Consider the following 25,829-nt stretch of genomic DNA (forward strand, 5'->3'; position numbering starts at 1 on the left):
AATTAAACAAAAGAAGAATTTAAATCATCATTCTAATGAATCAGACAGCTCAAGGTTTTATCAAGAGTCGGATTGCCCTAATTGTAAGTTATGTTCGAATTTGCTTTTAAGTACTATGTCAGATCAAAATCCGAACCCCACCAACCCCACTCCCCCCCCCCCACACACACACACTAATTTTGACAGGAACACATTTCTTCGGTAATGGTACAAAGATAATATGGATTTATTCTCATGCGTATCAGCAAGAATAAGAAATGATTACTTTGCTTAAAAGATTATAATATTTGTTTTTAGGGACCTTGACTTTTCATACTTCTTGTAGCGTGATTGCTTAATGATAAAACCAAATTCAAGTTCACCGGCTGATAAAATTACCTTGAATAAACAATTCACGAAGAAACTATTCTATTCTCATCTCAGTTAAATGTGAGTAATTTTCTCATAAAGGTGAATTTTATAAACGAACTTTGATGGTTTTCTAACGAATCTGCGTCTTTTAGAAGGTAAGCTCCTGTCATCAAATTTGCTATACTCATTTCCAACCAAAGCACACATCAGCCGCAGTTTTTTTTCTGCTAAGTCTAACTAAACCAAACAGAATTCGGCAACAAAATCTGTCCTAGTGGAACGACATTTTTCAAGATTTTTGTAACTGAAACCCCCTTGTTTGTTGTTATTGATGAAAATTATCAATCTAAGATCTAACATAAACCAATAGGAAACATGAAAATTTGTTCGCCAAGTTCACCCGAAAAAAAATATAGCGACAAAATTGCGTATCAGACAAATCTGCTACAGTAAAATTTTTTATTTAAAATATCCCTCTGCAAATTTGTGGATAGTTTTGACTATTTCAACTGCAACAAATTACTTTGTGATCATGATCAAGACATTCTAGCGTCCGGCAAGAAACTTTACTTCTTAATAAGGGAAAAGATCGTTGTAAGCCAGATTCTAATGATTTTTCTATTTTGTAAATTTAGATACAAAACTTTTTTTTCCAATTTGAAATCTGAACGATTCAACAGTCTACATATCTGAACTTGAATTTCAGTTAAAATCAGTTAAAGCAGCCATTGAAGCTGTTAACCATGTACCTGTAAATTGAGTTTCTTTCTTTCCTTTTGCTAGAATTCTTTTTGTTAAAATTCCTATAAGTAAGGATTTCCTTATAGCAATCATGCAGAAGAATAGAAATATAAACCAATAAAGAAGCTCGATAATATGCGATTGCACATAAAGTTCCAACACCGCTCATCCACAATTTTGACATAATTGTCTACCAAATGAAGAACAGATAGAAAACCCTAAAAATTCAAGTTTTTTTCATTAGTGTTTGAACAAAAAGATAGCCTCCAATGCAAATAACTCAAGAGTGTGAAGGAGGATTAGATTGCTGAGATCTGCCAATTTTAAGAAAGCGAGCCAAGAAGAACAGCAGAAACAAACAAACAACAACAACAACAACAACAACAACAATAACAAGAACAACAACAACAACAAACGTTAAAACATCCAAAAATTTATGACCATTTTAATATCAAAGCTTAATAAAGAAGTCAAAATAAAGTAAGATAAAACTGAAAAAAAAATAAAATAACTTGTACTTCTCTAGAAACGATATGGCACCAGTCCATAACAAGGCCCGGTAACAATTAGACAAAAAAAGAACAAAAGCAACAAATTTAAGAATTCTAGTAAAATTTTTCAAATCAATTAATTCCAAAGTAATGAAAAGCATTAGAAATCAAATGAAATTATCCCGCAGCTTTACAATTTCGTATGTTTCTCTAGAGGGACATTAATACATGTTTCATGAAGGACATTATTACAAGTAACTCAATTTTATATGCCGTTACCAAGAGAACAACAAATAGACAACAAACAAAAAGTCGATTCAAATTTGGCAGAAAACGCTGTTAAATGCGTACAGCCATACTTTGCCCCTATATATATATATATATATATATATATATATATATATATATATATGTTCGATTGCGCCTTCTTTGAACTCCAATAATGTAGCATGTGACTTTGGGACTAACTAGAAATGCTGCTATTAATAATTTATATAAGTGGCTATTTGAGTTTTTTCAAAAATTTAGTAGTTAGCTTAAAAATAGCTCCTTTGTTTGCATGGATTATTTTACACGAAAAATCTTTTATTGAATAAAATCTGATGAGCAAAATTCTAGAAAAACAATTGTGCTTCAAGAAGTAATAGGAGGTTCTTCAAATTCTCTGCGCATAATGTGATAATACCTCATAAGGAAATTCTTTAAGAAACATTTAAAAATTTAGATATAAAAGTTCATTTGATTGTTGTAGAAACCGCTCAAAAACCAGCTGGAACCCAAAAGTAGCTGCCGGCAGCGGTCTTTGCATGCGTTTGCTTTCTTTCTAGTTTTTCTTAATTATTGTTCGTATTGATATTGATACAAAATGTCTAACCTAAACTAAGATTGTGGCAAAAAGTTTGAGTAAACAAAAGAAGAAATTAAATCCTCTTTCTATTGAATCAGAAAACACAAGGTTTTATCAAGAGTTGGATTAATTGAATTGTAAGTTTTGTTCGAATTTGCTTATAGGAACAAAATTGCGAATTGAAAAAGTGTTTTTTTTTAATTTTCAAAAAACAATCGTTTTCAAAGTCAAGAAAGTTATCAGCTATCTCCTAATACCAGAATATTGGCTAACGTATTCTTCCGTAAGAACCAAGGAAACTTGTAGTTCGAAACGAAAATTCATAAAACATAAAAGAAAAATTGAAAATGACAGTAAAATAGAATATAAAAAAAAATTTAAAATAAAATTTAACAAAATATTAAAAATAAATTTTTCGAGAAAGTGATGCCGAAGCCTAAAAAACATATCTATAGAAAATTTAATATGATCAATTGTGTTTTTGCGAAAACCAATAATGTGATATGTTAACTGTCAAAACGTGGTAATGCGACAGAACGAGAAAACGTGAAAAAATGCAAATGCCTAAAAAAAACTAAAATCTATTAGTATCAAACCCAGAAACCAGAATTTAAGGCGTGAAACCACCATATAGGTTAAATTCTTTTTTCTGTACAAAGAACCATTCTTTCTTTGCCGACTCTAAGCAAAAAGATCACCAAATTAAGGAAAAAATGAAGGCAATATTCAGTAAGCCGTTATTTATTTAAAAATCAAAAATCTTTAAATATCAAGGCAGCCATAAGCTTTCTAGCAAAAAATCTAGATAACTTAATTTACAGTTTAAAGGAGCCAATTGGACCTATCACTAGTGAGTTTTGATTTGAGTTTTTATGTTCTTTAATTATTATAAAAAAAAGCCGAATTTAAAAAGAGAAAGACTGACTGATTGCGATTTTAACTTTTTATTGGATTGTAACAGTCCAAGATTGATTCAAACTAGCCATGCTAATGCTGTTTGGCCATTAGAAACAATTATTTATTCATATATGATATATATAATCAATTTTTTAATTGAAAAATCAAAAATAGATGCTGCGTTTTTGATAATCAACGAGTAAAAAATGGCAAAACACTAATTTCAGAGCACTCTCAATGGGAGTTGAGGTAGTAATAGCCTCTCTGTTAGTCTACAAAGACTTTGTGCGTTCTTTTTGGGTTGTTTACTTCCAGAAAATTTCATCAAAGTGGAAAAAAATGCTTATTTTGCACTATTTTTGATTAAAAAGGCTGAATTTCTAGCCAAAGTTTTGTTAAAAAATTAAATAAAACTAGTCAACAAAACTTTTCTGTCTTTGAAAATGAAATCAACAACCATATCTTAAAAAATTTTAACAATTTTTAGCAAAATTTAGGCATTAGGCAAAAACTACGGAAAATCTGAATAAAAGTAACGCAAATCGGTCTAAAATTCACAAAAATTGAAACATCAATACCCGCTCTGCAAAAAGTGATACCACTCACAACTCTCTACAATCTATGTATCGATCGGTCATAATTGACGGAACAAAAAAAATTTTAAGTATATGGTTCCTACCCCCTCTAGAGGGGTCGGAACAAATACATATAGATATAGTAGCAAAAAAGAAGTTTCAAAGTTAAGTCAATATTTATGTTTATCAAATGTGTAATTTGTCTATTCTTAAATCTCCAAGCTATCATAGATCTTGATGAATTGTCAAAAATCAATTATCTATTAAAAACTATTCGACATTTTTGAGATTTTATCGTCCGAAAATGTCGGATTTTCAACGAATCGTATCGAAATCAGAATTGTGATCGCAGCGTATCAGTATTCAGATAAAAATTTAGGGTGAAACGGTTCGCTATCTCTCAAAATTTTTAATGAAAAACATGTTAGCTTGTTTTCTATCAAAACATGTCTACCAACGTTTCCCGTATCAATTTTGTTCAGTATTTGATTTTTTTCCATACATTTTGTCAAGTTCCACAAGAAAAATAAACTATTTTTACTAGCTAATTGAAAAAGAAAGAAAACGCTGAAAAGTTGACAATTTGTCGCGCATATTGAGCGATTTTGCTTCACTAAAAACAAAATTTCGCTAATACAAATAGTTGCTTAATTATCAAACTAATTTTTCAAGTTATATTGTTCCTGTGTTAACAACTATGAAAATGTCATCGATATCCCCACAATAACAAGATCCTTCAAAAGGAATCATCAGTTTTGGATGGCAAGTTCCATTTTCATGTTAAAATTAGCTAGTTTTGTGCCAGTGGGTATTGACGATGGGATAGTGGTGATGGATAAATGCACTGTCTGAGTAAAAAAAAAACAAAACTAAAATGTAGCAGTGAAAACTAACTATGAAAATCTTTACTAATGTAGATAAAAATATCATAGATGAAAATTTTAATATTCAGGAAATTTATAAATTGTATAGTGCTTGAATGCAAGTATTAATATTATAGACATGATGAGGCCATTGATGACATTTACAAAAAGTTGTGGAGATGATTATAATATAAGAACTCTTTCTGACCATCATTAATTGTAGTAGTTCAGTTATTTCGCTTGGCAGAACAATTTTGTCTTCATTAATTTCTAAAAACGTTTCCGACTTGAAGTTTTTCTCAAGTAATCTGTCAAATAATTCCCGAATTCATCATTATTTTATTTTATTTTTTTATTCATCTCTTCTGTTCATTAAAAACTCGTCTCTGATAGATAGTTTTTAATGTTTGAGTACAAAATATTGATGAATTACTTTTTGCAACAAATAGTACGCTTCAATTGAAAACGTTGTTTAACCTAAATGTCTAACCTAAACTAAGATTGTGGCAAAAAGTTTGAGTAAACAAAAGAAGAAATTAAATCCTCTTTCTATTGAATCAGAAAACACAAGGTTTTATCAAGAGTTGGATTAATTGAATTGTAAGTTTTGTTCGAGCTTGCTTATAGGAACAAAATTGCGAATTGAAAAAGTGTTTTTTTTTAATTTTCAAAAAACAATCGTTTTCAAAGTCAAGAAAGTTATCAGCTATCTCCTAATACCAGAATATTGGCTAACGTATTCTTCCGTAAGAACCAAGGAAACTTGTAGTTCGAAACGAAAATTCATAAAACATAAAAGAAAAATTGAAAATGACAGTAAAATAGAATATAAAAAAAAATTTAAAATAAAATTTAACAAAATATTAAAAATAAATTTTTCGAGAAAGTGATGCCGAAGCCTAAAAAACATATCTATAGAAAATTTAATATGATCAATTGTGTTTTTGCGAAAACCAATAATGTGATATGTTAACTGTCAAAACGTGGTAATGCGACAGAACGAGAAAACGTGAAAAAATGCAAATGCCTAAAAAAAACTAAAGTCTATTAGTATCAAACCCAGAAACCAGAATTTAAGGCGTGAAACCACCATATAGGTTAAATTCTTTTTTCTGTACAAAGAACCATTCTTTCTTTGCCGACTCTAAGCAAAAAGATCACCAAATTAAGGAAAAAATGAAGGCAATATTCAGTAAGCCGTTATTTATCTAAAAATCAAAAATCTTTAAATATCAAGGCAGCCATAAGCTTTCTAGCAAAAAATCTAGATAACTTAATTTACAGTTTAAAGGAGCCAATTGGACCTATCACTAGTGAGTTTTGACTTGAATTTTTATGTTCTTTAATTATTATAAAAAAAAGCCGAATTTAAAAAGAGAAAGACTGACTGATTGCGATTTTAACTTTTTATTGGATTGTAACAGTCCACGATTGATTCAAACTAGCCATGCTAATGCTGTTTGGCCATTAGAAACAATTATTTATTCATATATGATATATATAATCAATTTTTTAATTGAAAAATCAAAAATAGATGCTGCGTTTTTGATAATCAACGAGTAAAAATCGGCAAAACACTAATTTCAGAGCACTCTCAATGGGAGTTGAAGTAGTAATAGCCTCTCTGTTAGTCTACAAAGATTTTTTGTGCGTTCTTTTTGGGTTGTTTACTTCCGGAAAATTTCATCAAAGTGGAAAAAAATGCTTATTTTGCACTATTTTTGATTAAAAAGGCTGAATTTCTAGCCAAAGTTTTGTTAAAAAATTAAATAAAACTAGTCAACAATACTTTTCTGTCTTTGAAAATGAAATCAACAACCATATCTTAAAAAATGTTAACAATTTTTAGCAAAATTTAGGCATTAGGCAAAAACTCCGGAAAATCTGAATAAAAGTAACGCAAATCGGTCTAAAATTCACAAAAATTGAAACATCAATACCCGCTCTGCAAAAAGTGATACCACTCACAACTCTACAATCTATGTATCGATCGGTCATAATTGACGGAACAAAAAAAATTTAAGTATATAGTTCCTACTCCCTCTAGAGGGGTCGGAACAACTTAAGCAAAAAAGAAGTTTCAAAGTTAAGTCAATATTTATGTTTATCAAATGTGTAATTTGTCTATTCTTAAATCTCCAAGCTATCATAGAACTTGATGAATTGTCGAAACTCAATTATCTATTAAAAACTATTCGACATTTTTGAGATTTTATCGTCCGAAAATGTCGGATTTTCAACGAATCGTATCGAAATCAGAATTGTGATCGCAGCGTATCAGTATTGATAAAAATTTAGGGTGAAACGGTTCGCTATCTCTCAAATTTTTTTATGAAAAACATGTTAGCTTGTTTTCTATCAAAACATGTCTACCAACGGTTCCCGTATCAATTTTGTTCAGTATTTGATTTTTTTCCATACATTTTGTCAAGTTCCACAAGAAAAATAAACTATTTTTACTAGCTAATTGAAAAAGAAAGAAAACGCTGAAAAGTTGACAATTTGTCGCGCATATTGAGCGATTTTGCTTCACTAAAAACAAAATTTCGCTAATACAACTAGTTGCTTAATTATCAAACTAATTTTTCAAGTTATATTGTTCCTGTGTTAACAACTATGAAAATGTCATCGATATCCCCACAATAACAAGATCCTTCAAAAGAAATCATCAGTGTTGGATGGCAAGTTCCATTTTCATGTTAAAAGTAGCTAGTTTTGTGCCAGTGGGTATTGACGATGGGATAGTGGTGATGGATAAATGCACTGTCTGAGTAAAAAAACACAACTAAAATGTTGCAGTGAAAACTAACTATGAAAATCTTTACTTATGTAGATAAAAATATCATAGACGAAAATTATAATATTCAGGAAAAATATAAATTGTATAGTGCTTGAATGCAAGTATTAATATTATAGACATGATGAGGTCATTGATGACATTTACAAAAAGTTATGGAGATGATTATAATATAAGAACTCTTTCTGACCATCCTTAATTGTAGTAGTTCAGTTATTTCGCTCGGCAGAACAATTTTGTCTTCATTAATTCCTAAAAACGTTTCCGACTTGAAGTTTTTCTCAAGTAATCTGTCAAATAATTCCCGATTTCATCATTATTTTATTTTATTTTTTTATTCATCTCTTCTGTTCATTAAAAACCCGTCTCTGATAGATAGTTTTTAATGTTTGAGTACGAAATATTGATGAATTACTTTTTGCAACAAATAGTCCGCTTCAATTGAAAACGTTGTTTCACTGGCAGCCAATGCATATCTTTCCTTAGTTTCGTTGTCCTTTTTAACAAAATGTTTTCCGAAATAAAACTACAAGCCACATTTTGAAAGTTCTGGAGTTCTGATTTTGATCAAGGCGAGCCAAAACAAAAAGTGTTGCAGACAGATGGTAACATCTAACAATATAACGACACTGCACTTGATCTCGAGACTCTACATGCAAAAATTGCCTAATGCTAATAAAAGCAGATTTTTTTTAACGAAGCTGATTTGGTTTAACTTGAAATCTAGCCATATTCCAACTACTTATCGAGATTGTTCTTCTCAACGATAGGTTAACCAAACGTTGCAAATGACAATACAATAGTGTTATGGGTAAAAACTCAATGAAAATTTTTCAACGCAATGTTTTTGTTCTACTTTAGTTTTTTGCACTAAAACAATCTTCAGCTCACAGCAACTAATGCTTCACAGATATGTAGCCATTTACCATGATTTATCTCACAGAAAAATGATCGTCAAAAAGCTAGTCGTCCAGCTGCTCATAAAGAGGACTCCGTTATAAAGAGAACTGTATTAGAGCTAAGATTCATCACTGAGGAATTCCAATTGTTTCAAAAAAAATTGTTGCAGAGCCACTTATTTGTAATAAAATTTTTAAAATGTCTAGGCGTAACTGATGTTCCACAGTGTAAAAAACTATATGATCAAGAGTTAACATTAGAAGTGTCTCGTTTTGTTGTTAAGTATGTGTTTAAGGCAGTTTAGGATTTTGCTGAATGATAAACACGCCGGAACGCTTTACACCCTTATTCTCGCTTAATAACGGTGGAATACGGGTGTACGCCTCGGTCCGGGGAGGGAAAATCCCGAAACTATTAATGCAATAGAATAGGGTTAGTGAGTTGGTATCCAGACCGAGACAAATCGAAAGAAGAAAACTGCATTAGGACAACGGCCATATTTTGCGGGAAAGAAGGTGCAATGAGAAGTATGTCTTAATTTTAACGCAATTGAGAAATTTTTGGTGTGTAACAGATTCCCTTTGACAACAATGGCATTTGTGCTGATCTATATCAATTTAAAAAATTTTGTGGAAAAATGAAGTTTTTTGTTAAATTAAAACTAGAAAAACATAGCTGACAAAATGTTAGTAATAACACTCTTTGAGAGTTATAATTAGGGTTTTAATCAAAGCAACGCAAATTTACTTCAATTTTTATTTCGTTAGATTTTTCTTAGTTAGTTGACTAATAATGGTTTAGGAGCACCTTTCGACAAGGCTTTTAACGAGACTGATTACGAAATTTGCAAAAAGCATTGCGGGCAACTTTTTCCTAAAAGGAATTCTGAGGCCTAAAAACATCAAAAATGTACTTTCTTTTCTATCATATATTGTTTAAATGGCAACTAAAATTTTGATAAAAATGAGGTTAGTTGATCTATTGACGTCTCCATTAATTGTCAATATGTATTGTTGGATGAATATACTAATGACTAAACTGTAGATTGGATGTTGCAAAGATCAAATGTTATTTTAAAACATAGAATTCATTATTGTACTGTAATTTAAGACTTTGACCATGAGTTCGACTATAAATTCCATCACGCATTTGAAGCTTATGTTAAAATAATATTTTGATATAAAGGTTGTTATTTAGGACAGTTTGTGAAATTAAGTGTAACTTATACCCCAAAATCAGAACCCTCATTCAAAATTGAACTAAAGCGTCTTTCACATTTTTGATGCATAGACTACAGCTCAAAGCCACTTTTCATGCTTATGATCGCAAAAATTGGTTGCACTATCTGACATGACAAGTGATCATTTAATTCATCTTCTTTCAATTTCATCCCCAGTTTACCTAAAGCTTTTCCCTGCGTCGAAACACTTAGCCAGATTTTTTCCGCGTTCCTCACAAAAGACTAAAGGCAAAAATCTACGTTCTCCTGCATATAAAATATCTTATCAAATCTTTCATTACAAAAATTATTGGCTGCGGCTGAATTTAGTTTCTGTGGCACAACCTAGATACTCTCCCGGACTTGAGTCCCAGAGCACATTTGAAGCAGCACATTTGAAGCGTGAAAAACTTAATTCAGGTCTGAAACATTGCATCTCACGAATATTTTAAGTTCTTTTATGTGCAGTTTTTATTTATTCTGATTCCGTTGAAGTCAAAGAGTTCACCCAGACTAAACTTATCCTGTACAGTCCGAAAATTACTCATGCTCCAAAAATACGTCTGAGTAGAATAGTGTCATAAAATTGCCGCTTATAACTGGTAATAACTATAGTAGTGTACACACTATTTATACATAAGCTACTGTGTAAGCAATTACCAGAAAGCCAATTTAGCTTAGTGGTTAAGTCTTAATGCGCAAATAAAATGTAACAAGTACCCACGCGCGAGTTCGAGTCGAATATAAAGCAAACCGAGTTAAGCGGGAGTTAAGCTGAACATATTATTTTTCGTGCGGCAAATTTCACGCAAAAATCAAGACTGGCCAGTGTAATCTGGGACATGAGCAGAGTACTAGCCATCCTAAAAAACAGAATGTCTCTAGTCAGTGCTGATTTGCTCTGCCACTGACCTCCGGGGTGGCATTATTCCCAGCCCATGACGAACTTTTACCCTAAAAAAGAAAAAAGATGCAAGATAAACGGGGTAATCGGGGGATTAATTAGCACTTTCCCCTCAAATTTCTTGCGTGTTTTTTGCGGGTAATGCGGAATAACTCGATACGAAACTGAGGAGTAGTCGGACAATTTGGAGGCAGGAAAAACGGTGCATTGCATGGGTAGAAGGACGCAAGAGTAGGGGTTAATGGGATACAAGGATGGACGACTAGGGTGTAGTGGGTTTAAAACGACGCAAGATTAGTGCGTTATGGGGTAAAACGATGAAAGAGTAGGGATTAATGGCTGTGAAACGCCGCAAGAGTATTGGTTAATGTTAGTTAAAACGATTGAAGAGTATTTGGGTTATAGGGTTATAACGATGCAAGAGTAGGGGGTGATGGGGGATGAAACGTTGCAAGATTGGGGGAGAAATGGGGTGCAACGATAAAATATTAGATTTCATTGAGAGTTTAAACGATGCTAATTTTAGAGCGCAATTGGGGGTAAAACGATACAAGAGTAGTACTGTCTAAGGGGGGGGGGGGGGGTAAAACGTTGCAAGAGTAGTAGGTTATGGGGGTTAAATGATGCAGGATTAGGGGGGGGTGTATATGGGGGATCGAGGTAAAGCGACGCACGCATAATTGCCCTGTCGTTTCCAAATATAAGAAGCGTCCGTTTTCGTTGGATCCTAAGCAAAATCAAAGACTCCTGATTTTTGATAATACAAAATATTAAAAGAGGATGAAAATAGCAAAAAAAGCACCAGAATGATCAATCTAAGGCAACAAGAAAGCTGTTCTTTATGTTTTCTGGTTTCGTTTGGCAGATCAAGTTCGTATGTTTTCTCTACTTGTCTTGGGTTATCGTCAGACCCTGAAAAAAAAACAAAAAAAACTGAATACAACAGAACCACAACAAAGCGATCATGCCGAGAAAAGAGCCTGGTTAACACCACACCAAAGCAGAGCATACAAAGGCAGAAAAAAAGTCAAGAAAAACAGAACTTAATGCCCGTGCTGAGCATATAAGTAGCAGGGAACAAAAACGGGCACGAAAAACCGGCACAGGCAAAAAGAGCCCTCCTAACCAAAACCTAAGCACCCAAAGGAGAGAGCAAAGCCAAGCAAAACAACACCTAGGGACTCAGCTAAAAGCCTATTGGAGAGAAGATAACGCAGAAAGCTATCATAAACCTAGTCCTAAGAAAGCGCCGGCAAACACATGGGCCAGCAATTTCCATTCAAAGCATTGAAAAGATCAACCTGGAGTTAGAAGAAGCCAAGAGACCCTCCACCCAACCTCCGCGCAATCCAGATCCAGGCAACAAGATGGTCCTTCCAACCCAAACCTAATCACTCAAAGGCAAGACCAAAGCCAAGCAAAGCATCACCTAGATCTAAGTTCAGTTGCACGTGTTTCCAGACTATTTGGCTTATATTTATTAGAATGATTTTTTAAATTAGAGAGCGTTCACTAAACACACTATACCATTTTTTGCAGTCTTCCTAATAGAGGTCTTTTTGGATAAGAAGACCCCCATATCCCCATTATCCTCTAATCTTACATCTTTTCACCCTTAAAATTATCCCCCAATCCTACATCTCTTTGTCTGGTAATTTGGGGGGATCTAACAACTCCCTTACTCACCATCATCCCCTTGTTTTAAAACGTTTTAACCCCCTAAAATTACCCCCTAATTTTTACATCTTTTTGTGGGGTAATTTTGTTGGGGGTACAATCAAAGAGTTCACTCCATTACCCTTACTACTCCCATTTCTCTGATAACCTTACCTGGTTGTGCACCCAAAAAGACAATTACCCCCTACTCTTCTTTTTAACTTAAAATTTATATATTTTTTTATTTAATTGACTTCTAAAATGCGGACGTTATTGTGAATTTATGGCAAAAAAGTTGCATCTTGTAAGTCGCAATATTTTATGTACGATGCTAATTTATGATAAACCGAAAAACATATATGATCTTTGAATGGTTACTGGGGAAATGATACAAAACATATATGACCTATTGTGGATCATGTAGGTCCTTTTGTGGTAACGACGAATTTTGTATCATATTCAACCCAGGTTCTAGAATATTATCAGGTACCACCCAGGTTTAGGTGCGCAACCCTAGACCTATCTGATCAGACCATTTCCCAGACGTCCACGCCACCGGTGTGCGACCCAAATGGTCTGATCAGAGCTGTATAGGGTCGCGCACCAAACCTGGGCAGAGTAACGATTTTATACAATTGTTAAGAGACATATTTTAAAACGTTTCCAGCTCTCAACTATCCATAACAATGTCATCGGCTGAAACAAATCAAGAAGAAGCCAACAAATGGCTCACTGATCTCTGGTGGGGAGTGAAATGCGCAGATGAGGAGAGAGATTACTACAACAACAGTGCTGCAAACTACGAAAACTTTTCAGCCATTTTGGGATGGATAGCACCACAATTGTGTATGGAGGGAATCACTAAATATGAAACAATATCAGGTATCAGTTAGCTTACGTTTTCTAAGTTTTTACTCTTTTGGTGAAACCTAATTTGCTTATTCAGACTCAAGTGCTCTCATACGCTCGAAATGGTCTGGACTAGGACGATTTCGAGCGCACACCTCACCTGGGAGGTGCAGCAAAATACCCGGTTTGAGGTTTGGTCTGAAAAAAATGTATGATCAGCGGTGAAAAGTGGTGAAAAAAACTTTTTTCACCGCAAAGCGCCCGCATCTTTTAGCGTTGAATGCGGTGAAAGCGGTGAATTTTTATAAGATTTTATGTTTTTAGCATTGAAAAAAATTTTTTTGCACCGCTTTCACTGGATTTCTTACAAAAAGGAAACACCCGTACACGGGTTCGAACCTCTCACCTCCTGAATGTCACCAACTTCTTGTTCCACAGCGTCATCTGCCAGTTACTTCAATGTTATTTCCTGTGAATTTAAGATAAGAGTTGAAATTAGCGGTGAATATTTGTAAGATTTGCAATTTTAGCGGTGAAAACATTTTTTCACTGCAACCTGGTAGCGCTGAAATTTTTTTTCACCGCATTCTGCCGGTAGCGGTGAAAAACTTTCTTTCACCGCTTAAGCGGTAAAAGTAAATTTTTCATAGCTGAAAAGTATTTTTTTCAACGCCTTCATTGCATGGAGCGCAAATCTTTTTACTCAAATTCACCGCAAATCTTACATCTTTTAGCAATCTTTAGCGCTGACACCTCAACCTGGGTAAAATAGAAAAAAATGTTTTTAAATCATTGGTAGCGCTTCTCTGGTCAGAACTAAAGTTGTCCGAGATTTAGTGCAGAGTGTCTAATATGAAGAAAGCGCTACACCATCAAAGTTTTAAAAGGCTTTTAGAAACTTTTAGCTAGCAAAAATGACAAAATGTAAAATGGCTATATTTCGTAATGGCTAAAAAATTTGAATCACGATTCAATTCAGATCATTTTTTGCCATTCTGCCCCGCCAGAGAGCAACAAGATCGAATTGTATTATGTTTTAAGTACGTTATATCAATTTGTGCTTCTTATCATTGTTGCTAAACGATGCTAGGATCTTTTCCGTTTGTGCCCCCCCCCCCCAGCTTATTGGGTACATATTATTTGCACCCCCAGACGCACGTGTCACATTTTTCATAATGGTTTGCTGTCGGTTTGACGCACGTCTGTAGAAGTCTGTTCAGTTTGCATTAGACATGGTGGGCAATGACCGAAATGGCAACTTTCGATAAATTTTGCTGTTTGTGGGAAAGAGTAACACAAAATTGTCACCATTTTTCATTTTTTGGTAATCATTTCCATGATGGGTTATAGGTACTCAAAATGGGGAGCTAATTTACTTATATTTCAATAATAGGCTCATATTTTTAAAAAGAGTGCTCGCGATTTAACGTAACCAATTTCTATATTTCTGAGCATATATTTAGACCAGAACTTTTTTGCCCAAGGGTATTTGTAATTATTTGAGAACCAGTTCAAAGAATGAATTTTAATTGCTAACAATGATTCTACAAATAGCAAAACTAAAAATTTTCCTTTTAATCTGCGAATAGTATTGACAGGGGAATTTCTGAAACTGATCACCAATTGAGCTTTCTTTCATCTCGGTCAATATGACACTATCTTAGTTATTTAAAAAAGAGCTAATTATGGCGTGGAAATTGTTGATTAACGGCATGGAAATTAGTTACAAAGTCTGCAAAGTTTTCAAACTAACCCCAGAAATACTCATCCTGAATAATGCCTGCGAACTTTATCAGTCGGCCTATAACTGCCCTCGGTCGCGTACTTGATCGTATCAATTCCTTGTTAATGTTCTTATTGCTTCCTTGAAACCATATATGGTCCTTTATTGATTAGCAAGAAGATTAGCAAGGAGATTAGCATTAAAAATTATTTTTCTTGCGTTTTAAAATTGAAAACAAATAATGTTAAACATCAGACAATAAAATATCTCTGCGTTGCACCAAATTTGTTTCCGAGTAAATGAAATGAGCCACAAATGAAGTTATGTAAGTCTATCTAGCAAGCAATGTCATTGCGTCATTTTCATAACCATGTAAGCTTTTTAAAAAAGGTTAGCCAATCAAATTCGAGTACTTGAAATGTGCATAAAGTACTTTCTATTTTATGTAAAGAGCTTGGAAAAAGTGCAAATAACACAATCATTGAGCCTAATAAGAAACTAGAGCAATTGCGCTCGTTTTAGACAAAATAAATTTAGATTTTGAAAATGTATCGGTGACCGATCTGAGCCGAAGATTGGCTCAGATATAAGACCTGCAAACAAATGCAGCTAGATTTGCCGATGAAGTTTAATATTGATTTTTGCTTTTAACTTCGTTGAGTTATCACGTTCCGCCTTGATAATCTGGATTTACGAGTTACCCCGTCATCATCCTGTTAATGCGAAATAAGCATTCGAAAGTCTGTTTCATCAGCTTTAAGTACGTATAATCATGAAGGTTGATTATAGCAACAATTAGTATTTGGAATTAGCTTGTAAACAAAATTTCGTAAAAAACCTCAATGTAACTTCAATTTACTCCACGAAATCATCATTTTTTTGAGCAAAATTAATTTATCGGAAAAAAACATGAGTGTGAAATTAAATAATTATATTGGCCATATCCAAGATTGATCAAAGGTAATGATTTTTTCTTCAAAATAATTGATTCTGAATGGTTGCAAGAAATCATAGCATTGAATCTGGACTTGATATGCCTTTTTAAGACATGCATGAAATTGACTTCTCTTGTAAAAATTCAAACACCTGTGTAATAGATTCCAAGATTTCCTGAAAATTCTTGCCGAGACTTCCTTTCTTGGTACCCATGAAAAGATTTATTTTTTTTGGCAGGTTTGGGTTACGTTTCCCTGTAAGATAGCAGCCGTTTTGCTAGGATAGCGGATATTTAGATTTTAAAAATGTATCGGTGACCTATCTGAGCCGAAGATTGGCTCAGATATAAGACCTGCAAACAAATGCAGCTAGATTTGCCGATGAAATTTAATATTGATTTTTGCTTTTAACTTCGTTGAGTTATCACGTTCCGCCTTGTTAATCTGGATTTAAGAGTTACCCCGTCATCTTCCTGTTAATGCGAAATAAGCATTCGAAAGTCTGTTTCATCAGCATTAAGTACATATAATCATGAAGGTTGATTATAGCAACAGTTAGTATTTGGAATTAGCTTGTAAACAAAATTTCGTAAAAAATTTCAATGTAACTTCAATTTACTCAATGAAATCATCATTTTGTTGAGCAAAATTAATTTATCGGAAAAAAACATGAGTGTGAAATTAAATAATTATATTGGCCATATCCAAGATTGATCAAAGGTAATGATTTTTTCTTCAAAATAATTGATTCTGAATGGTTGCAAGAAATCATAGCATTGAATCTGGACTTGATATGCCTTTTTAAGACATGCATGAAATTGACTTCTCTTGTAAAAATTCAAACACCTGTGTAATAGATTCCAAGATTTCCTGAAAATTCTTGCCGAGACTTCCTTTCTTGGTACCCATGAAAAGATTTATTTTTTTTGGCAGGTTTGGGTTACGTTTCCCTGTAAGATAGCAGCCGTTTTGCTAGGGGATATTTCGATTAAGGTTATGATCAGAAGTTTTATTGAGTCTTACAGGGTTCGAGCTCGTTTGTTTCCAATTTTTGTGCAAATACCATTTGGTAAATAGGGAATATCTAAAAACCGTGTTGGAATCTTTTCTAGGTACTCAAATCCCACGAGATGGGAGAGCAATTGACATTGGAGCTGGAACTGGTCTGAGTGGTCAAGCTCTTAGAGACATTGGATTCACTGGACAGATTGATGCTCTGGAACCAACTGAGAACATGTTTGTGCAAGCACAACCCAAAAACATCTTCACACTCTGGTATCACGAACTCTTGTTGGAGAATAAAGTGAGATGATATTGGTTAATTTATAGGCAAATTTGATATTTTTGTCTTCTGTCTACACCGAGATTATTGGGATATAAAATTGATGAATGAACTGAGGAAGATTAAATCCTGGATCGTGGAAAATTTTAAAACTTTTACTATGCTCAAAATAAAATTTTGATTTCAACAACTTGAATGAATATTTGTACTTTGTTTGCAATGATTGTTTGTTTTAGGAAACAAGTGTCCCGAGCAATACGTACGACCTTGTCTACTCAGTGGGCGTCTTTAGCGACAGATCAGCAAAGTAAAAATCTTTTAATCAGTTCCTCTTTAGAATGTGGCAAGCAATAATACTGCTTATTTAAAAAGCTGAATTGAAAAATTTAGCTACAAAGATGAATAGTTTTTCGTTCTCTACCATATTGCGACTACAATTTGGATAGTTTATAAATGCGGCCAACAGTTTAATTGTTCCCCTCAGAGGGTATTTATCAATCAAACACGGTTTTTCTCAGCCAAATTTGAACAATTGCTATAGTTCAGAAAAAAAGATAACTACGAGTTCATAGAAGGCCTGACCAGCGTAGTGTATTTCAATCGTGGGACTTTTGTTTCAGACGAGTTTTCTTTCAACTTCTGTTCATTTGTCTGAGCTGTAACATATAAAAAAGATATATCATACACTTAAGTCGTTTTCAATTTCAACTGCTGTTTTTAGCTTTTAAAATTTTTAGCACATCCAGGCAAGTGATTTTTTGTCAGCGAAAGCATACCAAAATCCAACAAAAATTTGTCGCACAATTATCAAATAGCTGTTGCTAAATTTCTTCAGTTGTGTTTCAAAACTAACATCTGGAAACCACTGACAATATTATGTTATACAGCTGGTAGTTTAGTCAATTTTTCTAAACTTCTAATTTTTAAAGAATCATTTGTTCCAAACCTTAAGCAATCATTTCAAAAACTAAAAACAATTGGACTTTTTTATTGACTTTTTTTCTTATCAAATTGTGTAGATGTTTTGCTCTCTCCTATCAATTGCGCTCCAAAAAAACTGTTCTCAATTAGCCAAGCTCTTACTTCCTGGGTATACTGTGTTGCTGTTCGGCATCAAAAACATAACCAAATTTTTTCAGAAAAAATTTCCTTTTTCGTTTTTTGGTGAATTTTAGAAGTTATTCTGCTGCTTGCACCGCATATCAATAAAAAATTCGATAAATATGAGCCCAGTAATACAAGTAATCTCTGGTATGTAGACATTATGTTTTTATCCATTTTTTTCAGAATTATGTCCTTGTATTTTCATCTCTAGAGTACATTATTCTCATCTTCCTTCTAAACACAATTTCTGATGTTTGTTTCCAAAGTTTGTGGTAATTATTTTTCGCCTGACCAATTGTTCTTGTGACCTTGTTGACTTTTAGTCTTCAAAAAATATTGAACCGGTAAAGCCCGGAGGGCAATAGCAGCTCTCTCAGGCTCTCAAAGCCTTATTCTTTAGTATTCTCTAAGTATGTGACTCACCAAAACTGTTTTAAGGAGACGATTTCTTAGTGTGAAGGGCGGTTCTTAATCTTAAAAGTTTGACCCCCGCAGTCAACTATTTACTTTGGCTTATCTTATGTTTAATATTTTTGGATTTGCGTTTTCGAGCTTAATATAAATCAATACTGAAAACTCAGAAAGATACAAATTGGTGACACAACCGTAAGATCATATAATCACACAACGGTCATATTGCTACAATATTTCAATTTTTTATTATCACAAAAATATGTCACAAATTTTCAGTATTAATAGATTTTTATAAATGAATTTGAAGGTGTAAAAATACTGAAAATTTGAAACTCTGTCGTTTTGTGGAAGTGGACATCATGGCCCATCAAAATTTTATTCTGTGCAGACCAAAACCAGTCTGTTTTTCAGTCTGAGAAAAAAAAATCAGAGACAGTTTCTGAAATTTAAAATTATCAGGTTATAAAATTCCCTGTCCAGAAATCTTGAAATACAAAAAATCATATTAAGAATTTACCGATTCAGTGCTGAATTGTACTTCGGGTGAACTCCGAGGATATATTGACTCAACGTTAGTCTGTTTAATTGCTCTCAAAGGAAGTTGCTCTCACAGCTATTATATCGGTCCTGTGGTCTTTCTATGCGATTTTTCGCTGTGCAATTTTTCCTAACCCTTCTTAAATTCTGGACATAATATCATCCGCCTGGGACTGTCTGAATATATACTCTTTTCCTCTGGGGCAGTCTGGTCATACCGTTTTGCGTCTGGGACCTCAGCCTGGGTTTGGCCGAGCCTCGACTTGGGTACACTTTAATTTTAGGAGCGGATGCTTGAAGGAACTAGTTCGACTAGTTAAGCCAGGCGGACACATAGCAGTGAACTGTCTCAAGAGATTCTGGCATGGATACCTGGAAGTAGCAGCCCACAATCTCCAAGGAGAGGGAAAAATTGAAATCAAACACGTGGAGTTATTTGAAAAGTTTCACCACCATACTAAATCTGTTACAGTAATTCTTCAGAAAAATTGTAAATAATGATCACAATTATGAAAACTCAGAAGAAGTTCAATTAAACAGTTGTAATTTCAGCTCATCAATTTGTCAACTTTGATTGGTTTTCTATCTAAATTAATCCTTTTCAAAGTTTACTATTGACAGTCAGTATAATTAACTGTCCATATTAACGCTCCACCCACCCCCCCCCCCCGTCAAAATCAGTCGGTTATCTTGCAAGATCTTACAATATTATTGCAAGCTAACCGTTTAACTTGTAAGATTCTTGCAAGTTAAGCGTCTTGCAAGAAGCGCCGGAAACCTGCCTTTAGCTGCTGCATAGGTCTCTTTAGCTTCTCTGAAGATTAGATTATAGGATTCGACCTACTCTCTATCCTCCAAAAAAGAGAAACCCTAAAATTTCTTGGGACGGACAGGACCGAGTTAATGAAAACGAATTGATCCCGAGCAGGCATAAAGCTTCAAAGTTAAGTCTAAATTGGGCAACCTGGGTACTGGTCAAGTCTAACTGCAAGTCTAAGTATATCACCAGTACTGGTTCAGAAATATGAACATTTTACATTTGCCAGTCTGCACAGGTTGTCAGAATTGTCGGACTTGAATTTAGGCTTGCCCATAGTACTGATAAAGAATTGGAGTTCGGTACGAGAATAAACGGACGGATAGGGATAGAGATGAGTGTACCTGATCCTAGGTTGACATTTAGAATCAATCGCCAGCTATCAAAGTCGAGATGGACTGTTGTTGTACCTTTGAACGACTGCCGATCAATATGGTTTGCCAAAATGATCAGTTTGTCCAAAAAATTGATTTGTCGCAATCTTACTCAACTTCTCTTGAGTTATTCGCTTCATAAGGTACAAAGCTTCAATTAAATTTTTAAAGTAAACCTCATTTTGGTCTGCAAAAGGGACATGATTCAAAACCATTAATAGCCATTTTCACGTTACTGATATGATCTTGTTAATCGTCAAGTTAATGGTCAAGTTTTACGCGCACAATTTTAACTACTCTAGTGATTAGTGAATTTATAACTTGCAAGAATCTTACAGGCTGATTCAAAACTTTTAAGGTTCTTGCAAGAACGCCACAAGACATCAATCAAGGCAAAAAACAATCAGGTTACAAATGTTTCAGGAAACATCTTTGAAGCAAATGATTGTTTATTAAACAAAGTACAAAACCAAATTCATTGAAATAATTTTAAGCCCGTACTCAAAATCTTGCAAGACTCTTGCAAGTTTTTGAATTCTGGAAAGCTTATTTGTGTATTTTTGGTAGCTAAAACTAACTGAAAACTAAATTAAATGACTGATACCAGACTTCTTGATCAGCAGAAATGAAACTAAACGACTTTTTTCGTAAACGCTTTTTGATTGTGAAATATTGCAAGAATCTTGAGAGTTTCTTGCAAGATTTTGAGTTAGTATCTAATTTTTTGACAAATAACTTGAGACGGCCAAATCCTTCTCTTTAATGTTCAATTTTTCTAAAAAACGACGAAAACAAACACTTCACTTTCAATCTTTCTCTCATTTTTTGTCAGTGATCATATTGGTATTTGAGCATTTTTTTGTAGTCGTTAAATTTATTCTGATTGATTTTTGGTCTAATTATTGTCCTATTGAGATTTAAGTGAACCTATTTGATGACTTCAGTTGATAGCTATTGGTGTTAATGTTCGCTATATTGTTTTCATATTGATTTCTTTCGTCTGGTTTAACGTTTTGTTTGTTTCGTAGAACTGGGTAATTGCGGTTTTTTATTGTACTGAATCAGTACTCCTATATTTTAGTTTAGTAACGCCGCCACTGCCGGTCCGCAGCGCGGAGTGAAAAAGGAGGGGGATGAATCACAAAAATCATACTTGAAAATCTCGAAAAATTCGGTTTTTTAACTAGAGGTAATTAGATTTTCCGACAGTTCCTTAACTATTTCAACTCGATCAACCAACAAGTGCAGCCATGTAATCAAGTAAAAAATCGAAGAGTTCAAAATCTTGAAAGAAACTTGCAATATGGATTCATAATCTTGCAATATACTTGCAAGTTGGATTCATGATCTTAAAAGATTCTTGCAAGATGATTCAAATCTTGTAAGAATCTTGCAAGCAGCTTGCAAGTAGATTGTATTCCCTTGCAAGTTTCTTGCAAGATTTTGAATTCTTTGATCACTAGGGCAGCTAGCTCATCCAAAACCTATGCCACGAACCTCTTCGTGTTTAACTGTCTGGGCATTAACGCGCACCTCGACATTGGTTGTTGGTTTATTTCCAGTATATTGTATACAACAGAAAACAAACACGTGTAAACAAGTTTCAGCTAAGACTGTTATTTGTTTCCATTTAAACCACAGTAAAAACTGGACTGAGATTATGCTTTGAGGTTTTGAAAAATATGTACTGAATGTCAAAAGTGAGTTAGCAACCCCAGTTTTCATGAAGAAAGAATTCATTTTTTGAAATCTTACTCCAATATAAAATAAAATTTCAAAAAAACTGTACATCACGGAACCCATGAACTAGTCTTCTTGTCTACCTAACAAATTCAGACAAAACGCAAGGTCAACATACCAGACATCCCGTTAAAAATTTGATGAACTCCGTCCAAATTTCACAGTAGAAACAAAATTACCTTGAATATCCCGGAATTGAACGTTGTGTTATAATCAAATCTAATGGCTAAGCACGAGGACTAGAATAGGGAATCAATTGCGTAATAATTTTTTTCGAAGTTTGCTATTATGTTTGAGTAATTTTTCTAGAAAACAGAAATTTTGTGGCAGGAGGCAGGGGATTGAACTTGATCGATCATTGACGTGTCAGTTATAAATCTTCCCCATCGACTATCTTATTGACCACATCTGATTTTTAGGTTAAAAAGATGATGATAACGCCAACACAAAATTAGCCTTAGAATCAAATTCAATTTTGTTGCAATTATTTGTTTAAAAAATCAATGGAGTTAATGAGGTAAGTTTATTTTGGTTTGTGCAATTTTCAAGTTTTTCGATATTCTTACTAAAACATCACATCCTCCTTCAGATTTTAATTACGTTTGTGGGAAATTTATCTCCAAATCTTTTTGGTTTTTTTCTATTTTTGCTGAAGTACGTTAAAATGTTGATGGCTGAGGACATGGTTGCTAATAAGTCATTGTTGTTATAAAAGTCATACCTCTGTATTCTGAATTTGTGACCCTGAGTAAGATTTGGTCTCCTCATTTTGTGGTTCAGTTTTCCCAATATCCTAATCTAGTTTCCAAAACAGCTGTCGCCCACGAATTTAATCTGATCTAGTTTTCAGTTTGAATCAAAGAAGGATTCAAGCCAGTCCTGATAACAGAGGTCACGGGAACCGTCTTCGTTTCTGCTTTTCCACTGAAGACAACATGCTGGCACAGACCGGAATCAAAATTTGCTGGAAGTCTGATTCTGCATCCCAGCATTAGCGTTACAACTGGAGTTTGATGAGTCGCCTTTGGAGTTTTCAGATGAGTCATAACCCTATTGCAGGATTGCCCCAAATAATAAGTTGAGATTGGAAAGACCTCTTCCTCCTCGCCTTCTGAACTTCTAATTCAGCTTTTGAATTTGCCGTTGATTAACAGAGAGGTTAATCGATCTTCTATTTTAATAATAATTAATAATAATTCCTTTGAGAGTTTCCTTAGAATAATAACGACCTCCACTTGCAAATCCAAAAGATTTATCTGACAATGAGTTCTTTTTTGCGCTGCGAGAGCTTCCATGCATTTTTAATCCTCATCAACAATTACCAATACATTATCTAAGCCCTTTATACAACCCAATTCATGTTGAGCCGTTCCTATCCGCCGTCCCATCCGCCCGCCGGCCGCGTGGAAAACGTTTTTCCCTACGGTAGGCCTGTTCAATTGACAACACTTACGACTACTAACGGAATGTTGAAAGTCGTTTGTAATACCAGCCGTGTTAATATTCTGACTGAATCTGCAGTTTCATTCTTCCAGGATGTGTCGCATTTGAATAAGAATTTTTTACCATATTGTTACCAATTTCTATTAAACCTTGTTTACAAATGCCAGTTTTGATTGGTGTCTTATAATAGCATAGTTGGTTTGTTCCAATTTCCGTTATGATTTCTGTTTGATAAACCATAATGAGCAAAACAAACGTTGCTGATCGAGAAGCTCACTCAATTGCTGACGTTCGTCGAAGTCTGTCCTGGGCAAAAAACCAACGTGTGCTACCTTGCCGCCATTTATGTCCTTACACTGAAAGTCGAAGCACACTAGTGCATTGGCAATTTTTTTATTTTAGCTGATGCTGTCTTTGAGATCTCCTCGACGGTTAAAGAAATCTAAACTCTCCAAAGTTTAATTTGCGTTAAATTTAAATTTATGACCAGAAAGAAAAAGTCAGTGCTTCTCCTCTATATTTGAGTAGTTCTCTCCGATTATAGACAATATTTGTACTTATACAACTAAACATCTTTCTTCTGAAAGAAAATCTAACTCTGCCAATTGTCATTTCAGAACCATCAATAGTAACAATACCCTTCTTTTTAAAACCGTAAAGCTGTAACTGTGAGTTACCAAAATTGTTGTTTGAAAGCTTATTGTTTCAGTTTTCCTATGATTAATCGCTAATTCTCATGTCACTGAGGAGTAATAGTTTTGTTGAAGAAATGTGAGAGACTAATACAGGGAATTTTATTAGCCAGCCAAAGATTTGAGTTCTTTTGTGTTTGTTGGTTCAAAATTTTTTTATCCGGTGCTATTCCTCATTCATTAATTGAATGCACTATATATTTATCTTTTTAAATTTGACTTTTTCGTATTTATGTTGAATCTTCTGCTCACAAAATTAATTCTTGGTTGTCTATCTATTTCAAAATCCTCCTTTTTTAGTTCCGTTGGCCAATTAGTCGACTTGGATTGTCAAAACTCCATAAAACCATTTGAGTTTTATTCTAGACGTTTTTGAAAAACTGAAAATGAGTATTCCAGTTTCCTGAGATAGTCGGCGCATCTTGAACTCATGCTAATAGGTACTATTTAATCAAAAGTCCATTACCTCCTCGTTGAGTTCACTTTTGATAAATGGCGTCCGAGAATACAATAATGCCAAAATATTAGACCCCAGGAAGATTATGGAAGATTGTCTCCATGTCTGGAATACGATAACCCTCAATTAAAGCCTTGCCTTTGATATGCATTCTCAAGTCGACTAAAGGTCTCAGTTTTCCGCTCTCCTTCGTTTTTCACTCGAATGGTGATGCATTATAGACTCCTAAATACTGCAAATGCTTAATGGTGTTCTTTCGGACATCCCAATCTAGTTTTTTTGTGAAATTTTCTATAAAAAAATGAGATATATTCATGGCTTTGCAAAACAGCAATTGAGTTGCTCGCATCATTTTCACATGAGCTTTGCTGTGCTTGGCTGCAGACAAGTGTTCGATTCTGAAGTTGTTCACGCATGCAATCGACCTTCTTTACCTGGTTGCGCAAATGCTAGTTGTTTTGTGTGTGTCGTTACTTACAAATCCCAAAGCTTTATCTTGAACCCTCGTCAACAAATACTAATAAATTCTCTTAGTCCTTTATTCAACCCAATTCATGTTGAGCTGTTCCCATCCGCCGTCCCATCCGCCCGCCGGCCGCGTAGAAAAGGTTTTTCCCTATGTTAGGCCTGTTCAATTGACAATTCTTACGATTACTAACGGAATGTTGAAAGTCGTGGGTAATGCCCGCCTAGCGTGCTAATATTCTGACTGACTCTGCAGTTTCATTCTTCCAGGATGTGTCGCATTTGAATAAGAAATTTTACCCTATTGTTTCCAATCTCTGTTAAACCTTGTTTACAAATGCCAGTTTTGATTGGTGTCTTATAATAGCATAGTCGGTTTGTTCCAAATTCCGTTATGATTTCTTTTTGATAAACCAGAAAGTCGAAATCTTTTCTGGGCAAAGAACCAGCGTGTGTTATCTTGCCACAATATGTGTCCTTACACTGAAAGTCAATGCAGACTAGGGCATGGGCATTTTTTTATTTTAGCTGATGCTGTCTTCGAGATCTCCTCGACGGTTAAAGAAATATAACCTCTTCAAAGGTGAATTTGCGTCAAGTTTATGACCACAAAGAAAAAAGTCTGTGCTTCTCTTCTATAATTGAGTAGTTCTCTCCGATTATAGACAATATTTGTACTTATACAACTAAACATCTTTCTTCTGAAAAAAAATCTAACTCTGCCAATTGTCATTTCAGAACCATCAATAGTAACAA

The 25,829-nt window shown here is 34.1% G+C and overlaps 1 protein-coding gene across 3 annotated transcripts; it reads left to right on the forward strand.

Moving 5' to 3' along the window:
* LOC142351844 (uncharacterized) lies at positions 1-19,636 on the forward strand. 3 transcript variants are annotated; one of them, XM_075404071.1, is made up of 5 exons: positions 1-83; positions 12,909-13,123; positions 16,861-17,051; positions 17,267-17,337; positions 19,370-19,636. In XM_075404071.1, exons 2-5 carry the CDS (start codon positions 12,928-12,930, stop codon positions 19,581-19,583), a joined length of 672 nt encoding a protein of 223 aa, XP_075260186.1. In that variant the 5' UTR covers positions 1-83; positions 12,909-12,927; the 3' UTR covers positions 19,584-19,636. The 3 variants fall into 3 exon arrangements, with proteins under 3 accessions (XP_075260186.1, XP_075260184.1, XP_075260183.1); XM_075404069.1 differs by lacking the exon at positions 1-83 and adding an exon at positions 363-429; XM_075404068.1 differs by lacking the exon at positions 1-83 and adding an exon at positions 375-506.
* The last annotated feature ends 6,193 nt before the right edge of the window (positions 19,637-25,829 follow it).

Source organism: Convolutriloba macropyga, chromosome 13 (genome assembly GCF_964194025.1).
Source record: "Convolutriloba macropyga chromosome 13, txConMacr16.3, whole genome shotgun sequence".
Lineage (NCBI taxonomy): Eukaryota > Metazoa > Xenacoelomorpha > Acoela > Convolutidae > Convolutriloba > Convolutriloba macropyga.

Coding starts and splice junctions, on each gene's coding strand:
- LOC142351844 (XM_075404071.1), top strand. CDS start 12,928: ATGTCATCGGCTGAAACAAATCAAGAAGAAGCCAACAAATGGCTCACT. Junction 13,124..16,860: donor TAAATATGAAACAATATCAG/GTATCAGTTAGC, acceptor AATCTTTTCTAG/GTACTCAAATCCCACGAGAT. Junction 17,052..17,266: donor AACTCTTGTTGGAGAATAAA/GTGAGATGATAT, acceptor TGTTTGTTTTAG/GAAACAAGTGTCCCGAGCAA.